Genomic DNA, 18,355 nt, shown 5'->3' with positions numbered 1-18,355 from the left:
AACATATTTTTATATCGTTTGGTTACATAATTTATCTTGACCCTGGCATATTGCGGTGCATCGTATCCATGAGCGGATTTAAGGTGGGGCCCCCTGGTGGCCGAAAAGTGTCATTGCATGTAATTGACTTTCTTATATATATATATATACATACACACACACACATATATATATATATTAGGGCTGTCAAACGATTAAAATTTTTAATCGAGTTAATTACAGCTTAAAAATTAATTCATCGTAATTAATCACAATTAATCGCAATTCAAACCATCTATAAAATATGCCATATTTTTCTGTAAATTATTGTTGGAATGGAAAGATAAGACACAAGATGGATATATACATTCAACATACGGTACATAAGGACTGTATTTGTTTATTATAACAATAAATCAACAAGATGGCATTAACATTAGTAACATTCTGTTAAAGCGATCCATGGATAGAAAGACTTGTAGTTCTTAAAAGAAAAATGTTAGTACAAGTTATAGAAATGTTATATTAAAACCCCTCTTAATGTTTTTGTTTTAATAAAATATGTAAAATTTTCAATCAAAAAATAAACTAGTAGCCCGCCATTGTTGATGTCAATAATTACTTACACAATGTTCATGGGTGCTGAAGCCTATAAAATCAGTCGCACCCAAGTGCAAGCAGAGGGCGGCAAAATTCCATAAAACACAACAAGTGAGCGTTTCACTGTACTGTCATTTAAATCTGTCTGAGCGGGACATCTGCGTTAATTGCGTCAAATATTTTAACGTGATTAATTTAAAAAATTCGTTAACGCGATAATTTTGACAGCCCTTATATATATATATATATATATAAGTTGTAAATCAATAAACCTGCAACAAAAATGAATGAAATGAACAAAAAAAAAAACATTTTAATAATGGGTCGAAATTCTTTTTCGAGCACCTTATACAGTCATTTGCTTTACAAATATATATTAGAGAAAAAATATTTTTCAAAATGATTTTTTTCTTTGATTGAAACTATATATATTTTTTTTCTGATTGAAGCAACTTTTTGGGGGATTAAATGATTTAGACACAAATGTCCTAATCATAATATGGTCCAAACACAAAAAGGATTGCTTCAATCACAGAAAAAAAAATTCAATTAAAAATTAAGTGTTCAAATACAAATTTTTCAATCTCAAATATTTTTTTCGCACTCAAAAACTTTTTTCTATGATTGAAATGTTTCTTTTTTTGTTTGAAGTGATTTTTCTTTTTGAAAATCTATTTTTTTGAAGCAACTTATTTTTGATTGAATAATAAAGAGAAAAATGACCTAGCCAAAATGTGGCCCAAACACCAATCAACATTACTTCAATCAAAAAGTTGCTTCAATCAAAAAATAAATAAATAAATAAAAAAAAAACTTGACTTCAATGAAAAAAAAAATATATATATATATATATATATATATATATTCATCAAAGAAAAATATCTTTCACATGCATTTTTTGAGTTTCAAATTTATTTTTGGATTCAAACACATTTTTTTTTTTTTTTTTGATTGAAAATATATATTTTGATTAAAGCAACTTTTTTCTGATTGAATAATAAAGACAAAAATCTACCTTAATATGGCTCCGCCCAGGGGATACCATTTTTGACTGGGGTAACTACATTGGCACGACACCGGCGGGCGTACCAAATTCAATGAATGACGAGCTTGTCGAAAAGTATTGCCTAAGCAGCCAGATTTAGAATTTCCCTTAAGAGTGATGGGAAACAAAAAAATGCTCATTGTCAACTTATTATTTTGAATATTCTTGCAAGTTAATTTTATTGCTGACACTGCGTTTTGGGGTCATCAACATGATGTGCCCCTCCGCCCCAAGAGTCAAACTACGCCTATGATCGTATCGTTAGTATAATTGCAGCATAACGAGTGAAAATTGGAACAATGTCACTCTGATATTTCCTTGCTCTTTTGCAGGTTTCTCAACAAAGCAGACTTATATCAGCTACAGCAACCACGCCATCTAACGGAACCCTTCGAATCAAGCCCAAGCCACCATCTTTCAAATTCGGGATTTCCACCTGACTTGTCAGGAGTGTCATTTTTCACACGGATGGAAATCACGGGGGCGTGTTTTTCTGAAAACGGCGACCGCAGGGATGCATTTGTGCGAGCAGAACATTAGTGAGGTATCATCTTGTGTTGTAAAAAAACAAAACATATATATATATATATAAAAAAAATACTGCATGAATGCTACCTGGAGACTGAAAGATGCAAGTTTTTCTTTCGATTCATCCGAGCAGAAACTGACAGTGAACTCAAACGCCAAAAACGTGTCAGGGTGTTCTCGTCGTCAGAATCTTCAACGCTGGATAATCGGCGTTAAAAACGCGGGGGGGGTTCCTGCTGCGTTTATTCCAATCAGTGAGTCATCCGTGCGTCAAATCTGCATTCAGACTCCCCCGTCAATTTTCCGAGTTCTATTGGACCGAGTGTGTCGTGCATGATAGTTTTAACATCACGTGTTGTGTTGTCGCTGTATAATCGGAATGCGTTTTAACTCGGTCTTTCGGGGGTGCATTCAAAATGGTCTCGTGAGTGACTGTTTGTGTACGTATCATGAGGCCCCCATTGAACGGAAAGGCTTGAGCCTCCGACCGCAAGCCCTCCACGCCCCACCGCCACTACCTGCAGCCATTTCCCTCAGAGGGTGAAGAAGCCTCGCTGTACAGATCCATTAAGAGGAGGAATTAAGATGAAGTATGCCCTTGAGAGTAGCCCGCCATATACCCCTGAAGGTGATATCCATATATCCCTAATGGAAAACCATACTTAGAAAATTCATTATAAAAAGGCTCTGTGTCCTCCGGTTTTATAGGGTAAAAAAGAAGTTGTGAATCTGTTTTTTTAACTTGGCCACTGATGGCGCTAGACATCCAATCTATTTCAAGTGGGAGGGCTAACCGTCCCACTTGAAATAGATTGGACGTCTACGAGCGATAAACCCATTTTAATCCATGTTTATTAAATTTCTTGTCTTTATTTTTTTAACTACAGTGGTATGAAAAAGTATCTGAACCTTTTGGAATTTCTCACCTTTCTGGATACAACACCATCAAATGTGATCTGATCTTTGTCAAAATCACACAGATGAAAAAACAATGTCTCCTTTAACTAAAACCACCCAAACATTTATCGGTTTTCAAATTTTAATGGGATAGTATGCAAACAATGACTGAAGGGGGAAAAATGAATAAGTGAACCACCACATTTAATAATTTGTGCCCCCCCCTACACACACACACACAGATCTTTGGCAGCAAAAGCTTCAACCAGATGCTTCCAGTAGCTGCAGATCAGTCTGGCACATCGATCTGGACTAATCTTTGCTCATTCTTTTCTGCAAAACGGCTGTACTTCAGTCAGCTTCCTGGAATTTCTCGCATGAATCGCTGTCTTTAGGTCAGGGATCTCCAAACCGGTCCTCAAGGGCCGCTGTGGGTCCTGGTTTTGTTCCAACCGATCGAGTACCGACAGTTTAACCAATGAAGCTTCTGCTAAAACATCAGCACCTGACTGCAGTCAACTGATTGCACTTGTAAGAAACCAGATTGGTGCATAGGTGTTGTCTTGTTTTGTTGGAATGAAATCCTGCACCCACTGCGGCCCTATGTGGAATAGTTTGGAGACCACTGCTTAAGGTCATGCCACAGCATCTCAATGGGGTTCAAGTCTGGACTTGGCCACTCCAAAACGTGTATTTTGTTCTTCTGAAACCATTCTGAAGTTTGATTTACTTCTGTGTTTTGGATCAGTCTTGTTGCAGCATCCATCATCTTTTTAGCTTCAAGTGTCTGACAGATGGCCTCAGATTTTCCTGCAAAACATCCTGGTAAACTTTTGAATTCATTCTTACATTAATGATTGCAAGTTGTCCAGGCCCTGAGGAAGCAAAACTGCCCCAAATCATGATGTTCCCTCCACCATGCTTCACGTTGGAGATGAGATGTTGATGTTGGTGTGCTGTTCCATTTTTCCTCCACACATGACTGTGTTACTCCCAAACAATTCAATTTTGATTGCATCGATCCACTAAATATTTTGCCAAAACTTCTGTGGAGTGTCCAAGTGCCTTTTTGCGAACATTAGACAGCAGTGGCTTCCTCCATGGAGTCCTCCCATGAACACCTTTCTTGGCCATAGTTTTACATATAGTTGATGTGTGCACAGATATATTGGACTGTGCCAGTGATTTCTTTAAGTCTTTAGCAGACACTGTAATATTCTTTTTTTACCTGAGTATTCTGCGCTGAACTCTTGGCGTCATCTTTGGTATCCGGCCACTCCTTGGGAGAGAAGCAACAGTGCTAAACTGTCTCCATTTGTAGACAACTTCTCTGACTGTCGATTGATGAACATCCTGACTTTGAGAGATGGTTTTGTATCCTTGCCCAGCTTTATACAAATCAACAATCCTTGATCGCAGGTCTTCAGACAGCTTTTTTGACCAAGCCATGCGGCACATCAGACAATACTTCTCATCAAGACATTTATTACCAGGGGTATGTTTTATAGTGGGCAAGGCAGCTTTAAACCACTCATCAGTTATTGGGCACACACCTGACTTAAATTGTTTGATAAAATCTGGTTTCAATTGCTCTTAAAAGTCTCCTTAGGCAGAGGATTCACTTACTTATTTTTTCCCCTTCTGTCATTTTTTACATGCTATCCTCATTCAAATATGAAAACCTAAAAATGTTTGAGGGGTTTTAGTCAAAGCAGACTGTATTTTCATCTGTATGATTTTGACAAAGATCAGATCACAGTTGATGATTTTATGCTGAAATGTGAGAAATACCAAAAGGTTCAGATACTTTTTTCACATCACTGTAAGTGGCTGCCATTGATGGCGCTAGATGTCCAATCCATTTGAAGTTGAAGGTTTGGCAGCAAATGAACGTACAAGCATTCTCTGCCAATCTCTGACTGCAAATGGATTGGACGTCTACTAGTGATAACCTCATTTCAATCCGTGTATTGGTTTTTTAACTCATTGGCTGCCATTGACGCCGTTGGACGTCCAATCCATTTGAAGTAGGCGAGTTGACAGCGAATTAACGCTGAACATAGTCACCTCCCAGTTCAAATGGAATGAATGTCCACCCGTGATACTGATTTCAATTCACAGAAAAAATGATGAAAAATGCCATATAATTGGACGTCTAGCACCGTCAACGGCACTAAGAGAGTTAATATACATAGATATATATGAGAAAATATATATCAATGAAGAGCTGAATCATGTGGTATTAAAGCCGTCAGGTGTCTTGAGAGGGCGTTTTATGTGTCGCTTTTTTTAAGCCTCGCTCGCTCCGCGGCTTTCGTTTCAGACGATTCCATTCAATGTGATTATATAGATTGGTGATGTCTGCTTTATGTCCCCACAACATATTCGAAAAGAAGAAACAAAATGTACAAAAAAAAAAAAAAAAAAAAGATACAGTGCCTGGCTTATCGGATTATGTATTTGTTAAAAAAAAAAAATCAGTGTGTGAAGCATGTTTATTTTTTTTATACAAAATTTTATTTCTATTAAAATGTTTTCAAACTCAACTTCTCTGTTTTTCTTTGTTGCTGCCAAGTTTCTACAAACACAACTCACAGCTCCTATCCAGTGCTTAATTTGTAAATCATAAGGTGCCGGAACACAAAGTACATATGACAGCGCAGGGATGACGAGACGGGAACAGGTCCCGGAAGATACGCAAAAAATGGTGCTGAAAACAACACGCAAATGCCTACTTGCTATGCTGTGGGACTCACAACCCTCAATTTCAGATAATAGCCATGGTATAAATGTTATGACAACAATTTACAATTATTTAGTCTACTCTGCACAGCACAGGCAATTGCCCACATAACCACAGGTGGGACTTACAGTAATGTACAGTCTAACTTGTAAAACATACTGTATATATTTTATTATTAAATCAGAGATTACAATGAATAACACAAACCCATTCTTTTGCAAGTTTCATCACCCCGGTCTTCTTTGGCCTTCCTTGCAAAACTTTTTGGGCGGCATAAAAAAAAAAATTCTCCTTACTCTTTCCACAGAGCATCTTAAATGCCGCATTAATACAATTAACATCTCTAGATCGACGACAGCTAGATCTGCATCTGTCACGGTTGCTAGGCAACAGGCTGAAGCTCTCGCGTGGGAACATCTGGCGACGAGCGCTTCGTATCGCGCCCGGAACTCACCATAAAATCATGTTCTTACGCTCGACATTGTTTCCGTTTGATTTCTTCAAAAATGACGCCCCCTCACTAATAGTGTCTTATTATCATGAAGCAATAACTTGCGGCCTTCCGGCTCGCTTTGGTTAAGAGTATAAACAACTGTCTATACGGGCTTCCAGGGACAAAGGCAAGGATTTACTGTATAGAAAACGGATGGACTATAGATCGCGCTTCTCAGCACAAAAGCTAACATACTCCCTCAGCTACCACTTTCATATCTCCTTGGTGAATACATGAATAAATAAAGATGTGAAAGGAATGTATAGTTTAATTGCATCCATGCGGATTAATATCAAGGAAAAACGAATTCAGGTGACATTATAGTTAGTATTGCTCAGAAAACAGCTTGGAAGTTTTTAAATGTACTTATAGTTGATCAATTATTTTGTTCAATTCTTATTCCATAAGATGAATATCAGTAACGCATTTATTCAGTTACATTTACTTGTGTAATTTTTTTGAAAAAAAATGTACTTCTTAGTGTAGTTTTACCACACAATACTTGAGTAAATTTGTGAAGAAGAAACACTACACTTACCCCGCTACTTTGAGCTACACTTTACATTTTTAAGAATGATAAATAATTCGTTAACGACTGCAATCTGGCCCATGCCTCTTGACTAGGGTTGGGCGTTGAGCATCGATGGGTTTCTTGACTAAAACTCCGGTTCTCCCGGAACCGTTCAAATTTTTTTATTTCGATTCCAAGTTTTGATGCCCTGACCGTCGACTGAAAAAAGAAGCTGCAAAACACAACGAAGAAGAAGCCACATGAAGACTCCGTTATGAGCAAATCAAATGAAGTGGCTAATTTAGCTTAGCACAAAAACGTGTTGCTTCACTTCACATAAATCACAACAAGTAACAGAATAAAATAAGGGTGTAAGGGTACATGTATTTGTATTGAACCGTTTCGGTACGGGGTGCTCGGTTCGGAACGGAGGCGTACCGAACAAGTTTCTGACGGAATGTAACCCTTACTTTTCGAGGCTGTGAGTCGATCGGGTTACAGTATTTTTTGTGTAGATTATATTTACTCCGTCTTCTCTACTATAATGAGGACCAACACGGTAGGGCAGTATATAACCCAGAAACGTCAACGGCGCGACAACGTGGCCGCCACAAGAACACAATGAAACGCGGCCGTGAAAGTCAATCAGCTGATGCACACCAGTCGCAGTGCGGCCGCGTGTTAGATGCGTCCCAGAAGCGGCTCAACACGACGCACGCGAAAAGAACGGCAGAGTTTATTATTTGACGAGAGACGCGGCCCTCCTGCGTCAATACTACTGCTAGGATCGGGCAGACTGGAAGTCACTCGTGTAAAAATACAGTGGATCCGGTCGATTTTCAAACTAATTTGCAATCGTAACTAGGGTTGTTCTGATCATGTTTTTTTGCTCCTGATCCGATCCCGATCGTTTTAGTTTGAGTATCTGCCGATCCGATTGCTTTTTTTTGCTCCCGATTCAATTCCAATCATTCCAGATAATTTTTCCCGATCATATACATTTTGGCAATGCATTAAGAAAAAAATGAATAAAACTCGAACGAACATATACATTCAACATACAGTACATAAGTACTGTATTTGTTTATTATGAGAATAAATCCTCAAGATGGCATTTACATTGTTAACATTCTTTCTGTGAGAGGGATCCACAGATAGAAAGACTTGTAATTCTTGAAGGATAAATGTGACTTTGTATATTGTGACTAAATATTGCCATCTAGTGTATTTGTTGAGCTTTCAGTAAATGATACTGTAGCCATGCCCAAATGCATGATGGGAAGTGGAACCATGACTGTGCGTAGTGCTACCAATTAATATATCTTCTCTGCGTTGGGAAATAACCTAGGGTGTTAAGAAAAAGATCAATTACTACCTTGCTTCCCCACATTGCTTTCCACGATATTTCTAATCATAGGGAAAGGGATTTTAAGGATATTAACCAATTTAAAAAAAGGTTCCAAAGGCTGCCAATTCACTCTACTCATTTTACGCTGCCTTTTAGCTCTCTATATAGGTAAAACGGCGCCATTACAGATTGAGCGCGACACTGCTTGAGTGGGTCGTACAGCGCATGCATTCATTGCGTTAAATATTTTAATGTGATAGTTTTTAAAAAATTAATTACCGCTGTTATCGGATAAATTTGATAACCCTACCTTAAGCCTAACATATTATGTCTGATGGCGGCACGGTGGCTGAGTGGTTAGCACGTCTTCCTCACAGTTCTAAGATCAAGGGTTCAATCCCGGGCTTCGGCCTTCCTGTGTGGAGTTTGCATGTTCTCCCCTTGCCTGCGTGGGTTTTCTCCGGGAACTCCGGTTTCCTCCCACATCCCCAAAACATACATGGTAGGCTGATTGAACACTCTAAATTGACCGTAGGTATGAGTGTGTGCGTGAATGATTGTGTGTCTCCTTGTGCCCTGCGATTGGCTGGCAAAAAGTTCAGGGTGTACCCTGTCTACTGCCCGTAGTTAGCTGGGATAGGATCCAGCACACTATGCGACCCTCGTGAGGAAAAGCGGCATAGAAAATGAATGAATGAATGAATGAATATTGTGTCTGTAACGTTAAATATAATTAGAAAACGATTTTATTAAAAAAAGGCATGTCCGATATTCCGATACTTTGAAAATGACGTGATCAGCGATCGGGATGCCGATTGATCGGGACATCTCTAATCGTAACCCACTTTTTGAGTCCATCAGATCTCTTGAGTGGTAGATCGGGGCACAGTTGACTTGTCTTTGTTGATTTACTGCTGTCTTCTCTGCTATAATAATAACCAACACGGCCCCGTGTTCAATACAAAACCCTCCTTCCACAGCAAAATAAGTAGGAATGAATATTCACATAGGAACTAAAGTTATACAACATAAAATATACAATATAAATGAATACTACATCACATTTGTAAAATATAAACACATAATAAAATAAATAAACGCCCATTTAAATAAAATAAATTGAAATGAGCTAAAACACCTGTAATTAAATAATAAGAATAATACACAGATCCTGCTTACACAATTAAATTTATTAATTTCTGTGTGGCGCTTTAACTTGAGAAAATCCACCAATAAAGCTTTTGAAAACCTTCATAAGAAAAAAAACAAAAATGATTCATTGAGGCATTTCATTTGTAAAATACATGCTAAATCTTTGTCATTGGGATTGATTTCCTCTTTAGCGCAGGACTTCTTTTTTCTTCTTTCATTCAGAAAGAAAGCTGACCAATATGCGGGGTCTGAAAGGCAAATTGTTGTTGGATTGTTATCTTTCAATACCCGCTACTTTTTGAGCAGAATTCTAGCTTTGTATAGGCTAATGTTCCTATTGTTGAAAGCACAAAAGTGTGTAATAAACAACTAGCACATTTATATTTTGCATTTTGTTTTCTTACTGTACCGAAAATGAACCGAACCGTGACCTCAAAACCGAGGTACGTACTGAACCGAGATTTTTTTGTACCGTTACACCCCTAGAATAAACACACCGAAATGATATCAGACTCTTTGTTAAAACGTGTGTAGCCCAGAGAAAAATATTGAAGCGTTATAGCCAATAAAAACACTAGAGGACATGAGCGACATTTGAATGAAGTCAGAGACTCACAACTGTGACGTCAGCGCATGCGTACTTCCTTTTGGAACATTGGGAACATTGTAGCAATATTTTTCTCATTTTTCCCTCCACCGTTCTCACGAAGCTTTATTTTTTTCAACCCACTTGGAGCTTCCTCTCTTCTTCTCTAGACGACTTGTGCGCACTTTACCTTCACCGCCACTCCCAAGCGCCCCTAGTGGACCGCCAAGGAATTGCTCAACAAACATTGAGCAGTTTACAGCATCCATACTCCATTGTATGGCCAATATTTTAAATAAAAGTATCGATACTTGGCGGGAGCATATAGAGAACCGTCACGATATATCGCCGTATCGAGATATTGTCACACTATTAGGTGACACTACTTTGCCATTTTTAAATTCACAAGGTCGGTTCTGGTCGCAAAAGCGATAATTGAAGGATCACTGTATTTAGTATTCATTTTGCAACATTTGTTCCCACATAGTTTTACAGTAGATCTTGTGTATGACTTATATTTCAACTAGGGCTGTCAAAATAATCGCGTTAACGAGCGTTAATTAATTTTTTAAATTAATCACGTTAAAATATTTGACGCAATTAACGCAGATGCCCCACTCAGACATATTTAAATGACGGTACAGTGAAACACTCACTTGTTAATTGTGTTTTATGGAGTTTTGCCGCCCTCTGCCGGCGCTTGGGTGCAACTGATTTTATAGGCTTCAGCACCCATGAGCATGATGTAAGTAATTATTGACATCAACAATGGCGGGCTACTAGTTTATTTTTTGATAGAAAATTTTACAAATTTCATTAAAACAAAAACATTAAGAGGGGTTTTAATATAAAATTTCTATAAATTGTACCAACATTTTTCTTTTAAGAACTTCAAATCTTTCTATCCATGGATCACATTAACAGAATGTTAATAATGTTAATGCCATCATGTTGATTTATTGTTATAATAAACAAATACAGTCCTTATGTACCATATGTTGAATGTATATATCCATCTTGTGTCTTATCTTTCCATTCCAACAATAATTTACAGAAAAATATGGCATCTTTTATCGATGGTTTGAATTGCGATTAATTACGATTGATTATTTTTTAAGCTGTAATTAATTCGATTAAAAAATGTAATCGTTTGACAGCCCTAATTTCAACCAATTTACCGTAATTTCCCGAATATAAGGCGCACCCGTGTATAATGCGCACCCCAAATTTACTTGTAAAATCTAGGGGAAATTATTGTACCCGTTTATAACGCGCACCCTAATTTTAGCACCAATAAATAGAAGAATACAAGAAAACAGAGCTCGTGTACAGATACAGAGATGTCATTTTACTGACTGGTGAAACACAGCACAAGCATAGCACATTGGTAGTTCAAAACATTACCGTAAACTGACAATATTTACGGTAATAATATGATTTGACAATTTCTCCAACTTACCAGAATCTAGGAGAAAACAAAACGGATGTGACTTTCCTTTTAAAGGCTGGTGTATAACTTGCTCGTTTCCTCATGATGAATAAATGTTTCTTCCATGGATTGATACGGTAAAATGAAAGTCAGAACGTAAGTCGGAAATCCGTGAGAGCTCATCACTGTCAACACGACAGTGACCAAAGGAACTATTGTAATTTGGGTTTGAGTTTCACGAGGGACCGATATAGTTGACGGACACAGGAAGTGTGTGTCCTTACATTTGTTATGGTCCGAATTGCGGAGCTGCAATAAACGTCGACTCAAATGAGTTCAAGAAACTAAATTCTGTGCTTTATGAAGAGTGAAAAAAGCAGAATTTAACACAGACGAAATCATTCGGCCGATTAGAGTGAAGTATTACCGAAACAAAATGGTGACGTCACGTACCGTAATGGTCGGCAACGGGTCGCCGCATACGTTTCTTCAACACAACGTGGCCGTGTCAATGAAAAAAAATCGGTTTATGTATATATGTAATACATATATATTTCTGTCTCCATCCATGTACCCGTTTATAATGCACACCATGAGTTTACAAGTTGATTTTGGGGGAAAAAAGTGCGCGTTATATTCGGGAAATTACGATAATCGATTTTAAAAATAATCGTTTGCGTCAGCTGCAGTACAAAGACAAAAAAAGAGCGTAATTAGCCTTGACAGCTAAAATAACAAAACGTCCCGAGCTGTATATTCACCACTGTATACTAGTTGCCAGAGGAATGACGAATAGTGTCCATGCACTCGCTCCCCTTTTCCAATATGCACCTGAAGTGGCCTGAGGTGACAGAATGGGCACAGGCGGCGTGTTGGTCTCGGACAGAGCGCCAACATTTCCCGCATTGCGTTAATGAGAGGCTGGCGGGTGCTTTGAAGGAGCTGTAGGCCGTGCTTTTGCGCACAGTCATAAACAGAGCCAGCTTCTGTGCACCGTGACAACAAAACACCCAAAGAAAAGTGTCTACGTCTGGAGGCGGCGCAGCGGGCCGACACATGACTGAACACTCGTTGGCTCGCTGGTAAGTAAGCCAGAGAGCTGGAGGGGAAGAAGTCAATGTACGCATGGACTCGCTCGATGTATCTTGAAGCGTTCCGTCTTGGGTCGGGATGTATGAGTGTTCAGAGACGCCGCGCGTAAAAGTGATGCTGTTGCTAGGAAACAGTAGACCTTGTGTAGGAATAATGTGCGCAATCAAAAGGAATGACCTAAACATAATCAGAGACCTACTCAATATTTTTAACTTACTCTCTACAATCATTACACACAGATTTATCTATAGAAAATAAATTAATGTATACAAAAATATATATTTTATGAAGCATATAGTGTATCACAAAAGTGAGTACACCCCTCACATTTCTGCATATTTTTTTGTATATCTTTTCATGGGACAGCACTGACAAAATGACACTTTGACATCATGAAAAGCAGTCTGTTTGCAGCTTATGTAATAGAGTTTATTTATTTTCCCCTCAAAATAACTCAAAATATAGCCATTACTATCTAAACCCCTGGCAACAAAAGGGAGTACACCCCTTAGAAACGACGTACATCCCTAAATGTCCAAATTGAGTACTGCTTGTCATTTTCCTTCCAAAATGTCATGTGACTCGCTACAGGAGTGCTGTCAGCATTGCTGCATAGATTGAAGAGGTGGTGGGGGTGGTGGGTCAGCCTTTGCCTGGTACACCAGACTCACCGCTGTTCCAGCTATTGAGTCTGGCTACCATTCAGCGGATACAATTTCCAGGGCGGAGCAAGTCACAGCAAACAGACAGCGGAGTGGACCAATCAGCAACGGGCAGACGTGACGTTAGTAAAACGACGAGGGCAGGACGAGGGACTTTCGCGTGGAAGTAAACATACGAGGAGAGCGGAGTTTATTCAACATGGCTAGCGCGAGACAGACTGTTGTCAATGACTCGTGTCGATGTGTTTTTGGTAATTTAAAACTGATTTTATCATGGATTGGAACATATTCTCGGCTCTCCTGTTCACCATCTGTGTTGTTGTGGAGACGACTTTCGACGCGCAAGAGTGACGTTGCTCGTTAAGAACACGTCACGCAAATAAACGAATCTGATTTGTCGATTGATTTTGTACCTGCTCGAGAGGCCGTTAACGGCCTGGTTCCTAGACTTTTCTCTCAGTGTTTGAAAAATACAGGGAGAACAGTCTGGCCGAGCCAGGCAAGGCCAGCCTGTCAGTGCTCAGACCATACACCATACTCTACATCAAATTGGTGTGCATGGCTGTCACCCAAGGAGGAAGCCTCTTCTGAAAACGGTACAGAAGAAAGCCCGCAAACAGTTTGCTGAAGACATGTCAACAAAGCACATGGATTACTGGAACCATGTCCTATGGTCTGATGAGACGGGCGACAAGCAGTACTCAATTTGGACATTTAGGGATGTACGTCATTTCTAAGGGGTGTACTCACTTTTGTTGCCAGGGGTTTAGATATTAATGGCTATTTTTTGAGTTATTTTGGGGGGGAAATAAATTAACTATTATATAAGCTGCACACAGAACACTTTTTATTGTGTCAAAGTGTCATTTTGTCAGTGTTGTCTCATGAAAAGATATACTTAAATATCTGCAGAAATGCAAGGAGTGTACTCACTTTTGTGAGACTGTATTTTTTTTTACAATTGCTACTTGTGTCTATTAATTCCAAGGCGCAGAAAACAACCATAAAAAATACCATTGACAGAATAGCGTACAGTCTTGCTTAGGGGTGGGAAACTTTTGGTACCTCACGATACGACATTATACAAAGCTCGCGATAAAGATGATCTCACGATATGGCGATACAACGATTATCGATACATTGGTCAGGAAATGATTCCACAAAACAACTAATAAAACAGGAAAAACAAGCTATTTTCATCCTTCTGCTGTGAGTTTATCATTGGTAAACATCCAGTCCGTTTAAACTGGGAGGGTGGCAGCGAATGAACATTCGTTCATTCGCTGCCATCCCTCCCACTTCAAACGGATCGGACATCTATGGCGGTCAATAGCAAGCAGTGAGTTTAATTTGGGGACATTTATGGGTCACTTCCTGTGGATTTTGGGGTATTTATGGGTCACTTACTGTCGATTTTGGGTTACAGAACAGAAAATCACCAGGGAATCTTTCCATATGAATAGGCAGTGACCCAAACTCAACAGGAAGTGAACTGTAAATGCCCTAAAATGAACAAAAAGTGACAAATGAAAAATTGGAAAGACTGGCTGCGAATGCTCTGGTTTCATATGAACGAACATTAATTCACCTTTTCCAGTCTGAATGGATTGGGCGTCTCGTGCTGTCAGTGGCAACCACAGTTAACGGAGACACGATTTTGGTGGCAACTTGTTGGTTCATTTTTTGTTTTTTTACAAAAACATTGACACCGTTTAAAATGAAATATATCGATTCTTGGCAGGAGCATATCGATAACCTTTTTGGATACACAGTATCACGATATATCACCATTTTGATATATTGTCACACCCCTAGTATTGCTATTTTTAGGGTTGTCCCGATCACATTTTTAAACCCAATTTCAATTAAGAGTCACTTAATTTCGAGGATTTGCGGGGGGTGGGGTGGGGGGGGCAACCGGGTATGTTGTCCCGGCCCTCAGGACCATAGGGGCCCCTGAATGACCCTTAATTTGTTTTAGTTTACATTCACATATTTCTTTTTTATTTAAATCTTTGTCTGATTAAATATTATGCTCTACTCAATATATATACTAACATATTGAATATTTCAAATATATATATATATATATATTTTTTTTTCCTTTTTTGGAGAACCCCCCCAATCACCCCCACCCCCCTGTCTTAGCAAAGAATGGTTTGACCCCGCTCTGGCGCACTCAAGGCTACACTACGCACGTCCCTTGAAGTGGGAAATTAAAATCTGTCATTATTGTTATAAACTCTAAACATGGCGAGTCGTCATAAATCGGGTACGTAGAATAAACAAGAAAAAAGAAGATCATAGAGGTGAACGAGAAAAAATGATGAAGTTTTTAAAAGGGGGACAAGAAGCCAGAGAATTAGGGCTAGAGTTGGCTGTGGACGGTGATGTCGGTAAGTGAACAACAGCCGCTAACACTGAACGTTTTTGGTTACTCGCGATCATCGTGACCAAAGCCAGATTCGAGTCTGTCACGGGCCGCTTGTAGCCTATTGAGCTGCGTTATGACAAGACATGCTGCTGCCGTTGAGCCAAGGAAAGAGAAGGTGATGGGAAATCAGGGATATATGCAGGGGTGCACATAAGTGGTCCGAATGCACGCATGCGTACTGAACGTAGACAAACGCGCTGGAACCTCAACGGCTTCCACACGCTTTTGCGTACCGATGGCTGACCACTGTATTTGCGGCGGACACGAGAAAATCACTTCTCAAAATGTCAAAGAGGCAGGCCCCACTGAGTAATTATTTCCGTGTTCCCCCACCCCGTCAAAAGACAGACAGACGACAGAGACGTCACCGGAGCTATCGAAAAAAAGGACTTTAGGTGAAAAGTGGCTGCAGGAGGTACCATGGCTAGAAGCAAACGATCCTCGCACCGAAATGTGGTGCTAAATTTGCCGTGAGAATCCCAATGTCGCTGATAAGAGCAGCGCATTTTATGTAGGGTCAAATAATTTCAGCCATCCAAACTTTGAAAAGCACGAAAAAAACAGAGAGCATGTGGCAATGTGGCGATGTCAGACAGGACCCCCCTCACCCTATGAACAAGTGGCAGAATAAAGTTAAGAACAGCGCCATGCTCTGACAAACATGGTTTTGCTCGCATTTCACAAAGCTAAACATGCACTTCAATGAGCTCTTACGAGGAGGACATCCCACTTTTACAAAGGCTCGGAGTTAATGTGGGAGCCGCATAATGCCCTTTATTTTGAATTTGTGCTTTTATGTTTATTTCTTTACATTTCACTTCAAAGTAATGGCAATTTTGTTGTGCCAGTTGATGTTAAACAAGCGTTAATTGTTAATATAATTAATTAAAGGTAATTGGCTCTAAGTAAAGCTTGTCATAATTTTACCGCATCAGGTGGGTCGGCTCTGAAGCTCAATGAGGACCAAGTCACATCTCCAGGTCCTCCTCTGAGAACCTGGGCAAAAAAAATATGTGCACCCCTGGATAGTCTGTGGTGAGCAGGTGCGAGAGGCTGGACAGACTCTGGTCCGGCGGCTGGATTTATCTTGGGTTTACAACCCACTATGTATTATAGCGAACGCTAATACCATATTAGGTTGAAAATATTTGTTTTATATGTGATTTATATTTATTTTTTATTGTTTGCTTATTAACTATATCATTTTATTTTCAAAGAAAAATCATAATATAAAGAAGGAGGGATAAATTGCAGTTTACTTGCCAACTATACACTAGAGATAACTTTATCTAAAATAATATTTTAAAAATAACCATATCATAGGACAAATCTATTAAATAAAATTCAAAAACAAAACAGAAATCCAAATGGGCTTCACAGATAACTATAAACATTTTTCTTTTATATTTCCATAGAAAAGAACCAACAAGAATGCAAAACATACTCATCTAATATTAAACTGTAGCTTATCATATATAAATGAATTCTTTTTTCATGTTACTTCCAAGGCTTATTCATTCCCACATTGCATGACTATTGCTGCAATCATTATAACATTTTTTTTTTCTTCCCCAAGGCTGTTCTCCCCCTGTACTATCGCAAGTCGGACCTGTGGTCATACATAGATCTATTTCATCCCTTACTTACGAATTCATGTATTGTGTTATTAATGTCGTAAACTTGTGTGAATGACTGTGCTGCTCTCTGCTCTTTTAAATTCCCGACAGGAATAAACGAGGTTTGTTAAATCTGTGTAGGACCTCAAGATACTCTGCATTTTTTCTTTATTTTATTGTGAATTTAAATGAGTTTATCACGAATAGACGTCCAATACATTTGAAAGGGAGGGTGGCAGCAAATATAGGGCACTCATGGTAGGATTGTGTCTCGAAAAAAAAAAGGAGTGTGCTACTCCAGGCTAAAGGCTGTGACGAGGAGCACGCTTGCCCTCTACTCCTATAGGCAACAATGAGTCTGCAATTAATTACACAATTAGCCCTGACAAAAAAAAAACAGAAACAGAAACATTGGGCTTGAGGATTGTTGCATGTACATCCCTAGAATATACCTACCAAATTTCATTATGATCCATCCATGATTAACTCATTTGCTCCCAAAAACGTATAAATACGTTCTATTTTTAATTGTTTCAGTGTCCCAAAGACATATTTATATGTCTTTTACGTTTTTTTTTTTTTTTTTTTTTTTTTTTTTTTTTTTTTACAAGAGACATCTCTGGGTTATGATTCAATTTAGCTCCAAAGCACAAAGCTGAAAATCCATTTTAAAGCAATAAAACTGTCCACTGGATGACAGTAGCGCATTTGGTAAGACCCGCGACCCGATTCAACGGCAACGAACGGCCGGGGCGCTAGTGGAAGACAACCGAATGGAGAACAACCTAGAGGACGCCAGGGATGCCAGGCGCTGGACGACCGAACAGAACGACCGGGACCACCAGTGCAGCGGACGATGCCGTTGAGTCCGTGCTGCTCGCCGAGCAGACCCCGCAGAGACTCAAAAAAAAAAAAAAAATCTTTATGAGACAGGCGGCGATGAGGGAAAAGTTTACCCGGCTGTTGCGGCGACAACAACCTTATCTCTCAGTTAGTTATGTGTAAATAAATTGTTACTGTCAAAAGCTGTATCTGTCTTGTTGTTTATTTATTATTTTTTTATGTTATTTTGTAAAAGGAAAACATTCAGATGTTTGGGATGTAACTAAAGCAAAAGATAGCTGTGCTAAAGTCAAAGTTATGTTTGAAATGTATGCCTTCACAAAAAGCTCAATTTCTCTGTTTTTTCATCAGAAATTGGAAAATTGCTCAAACTAAGCTATTTTCTAATGCTGATTTC

General features: G+C 38.9%; 1 protein-coding gene across 1 annotated transcript in view; it reads left to right on the top strand.

Moving 5' to 3' along the window:
• LOC130921874 (metabotropic glutamate receptor 4-like) overlaps nucleotides 1–5,573 on the top strand; it is a 589,147-nt gene extending 583,574 nt beyond the window's left edge. Inside the window, exon 11 of the mRNA XM_057846217.1 lies at nucleotides 1,957–5,573. Coding sequence (XP_057702200.1) covers nucleotides 1,957–2,006 — 50 coding nt within the window. The 3' untranslated portion in view covers nucleotides 2,007–5,573. The remainder of the gene's footprint in view (nucleotides 1–1,956) is intronic.
• The last annotated feature ends 12,782 nt before the right edge of the window (nucleotides 5,574–18,355 follow it).

Source organism: Corythoichthys intestinalis, chromosome 9 (genome assembly GCF_030265065.1).
Source record: "Corythoichthys intestinalis isolate RoL2023-P3 chromosome 9, ASM3026506v1, whole genome shotgun sequence".
NCBI lineage: Eukaryota > Metazoa > Chordata > Actinopteri > Syngnathiformes > Syngnathidae > Corythoichthys > Corythoichthys intestinalis.
Note: the sequence above shows the minus strand (reverse complement) of the source record. Positions and strands in the feature narration are given on the sequence as shown.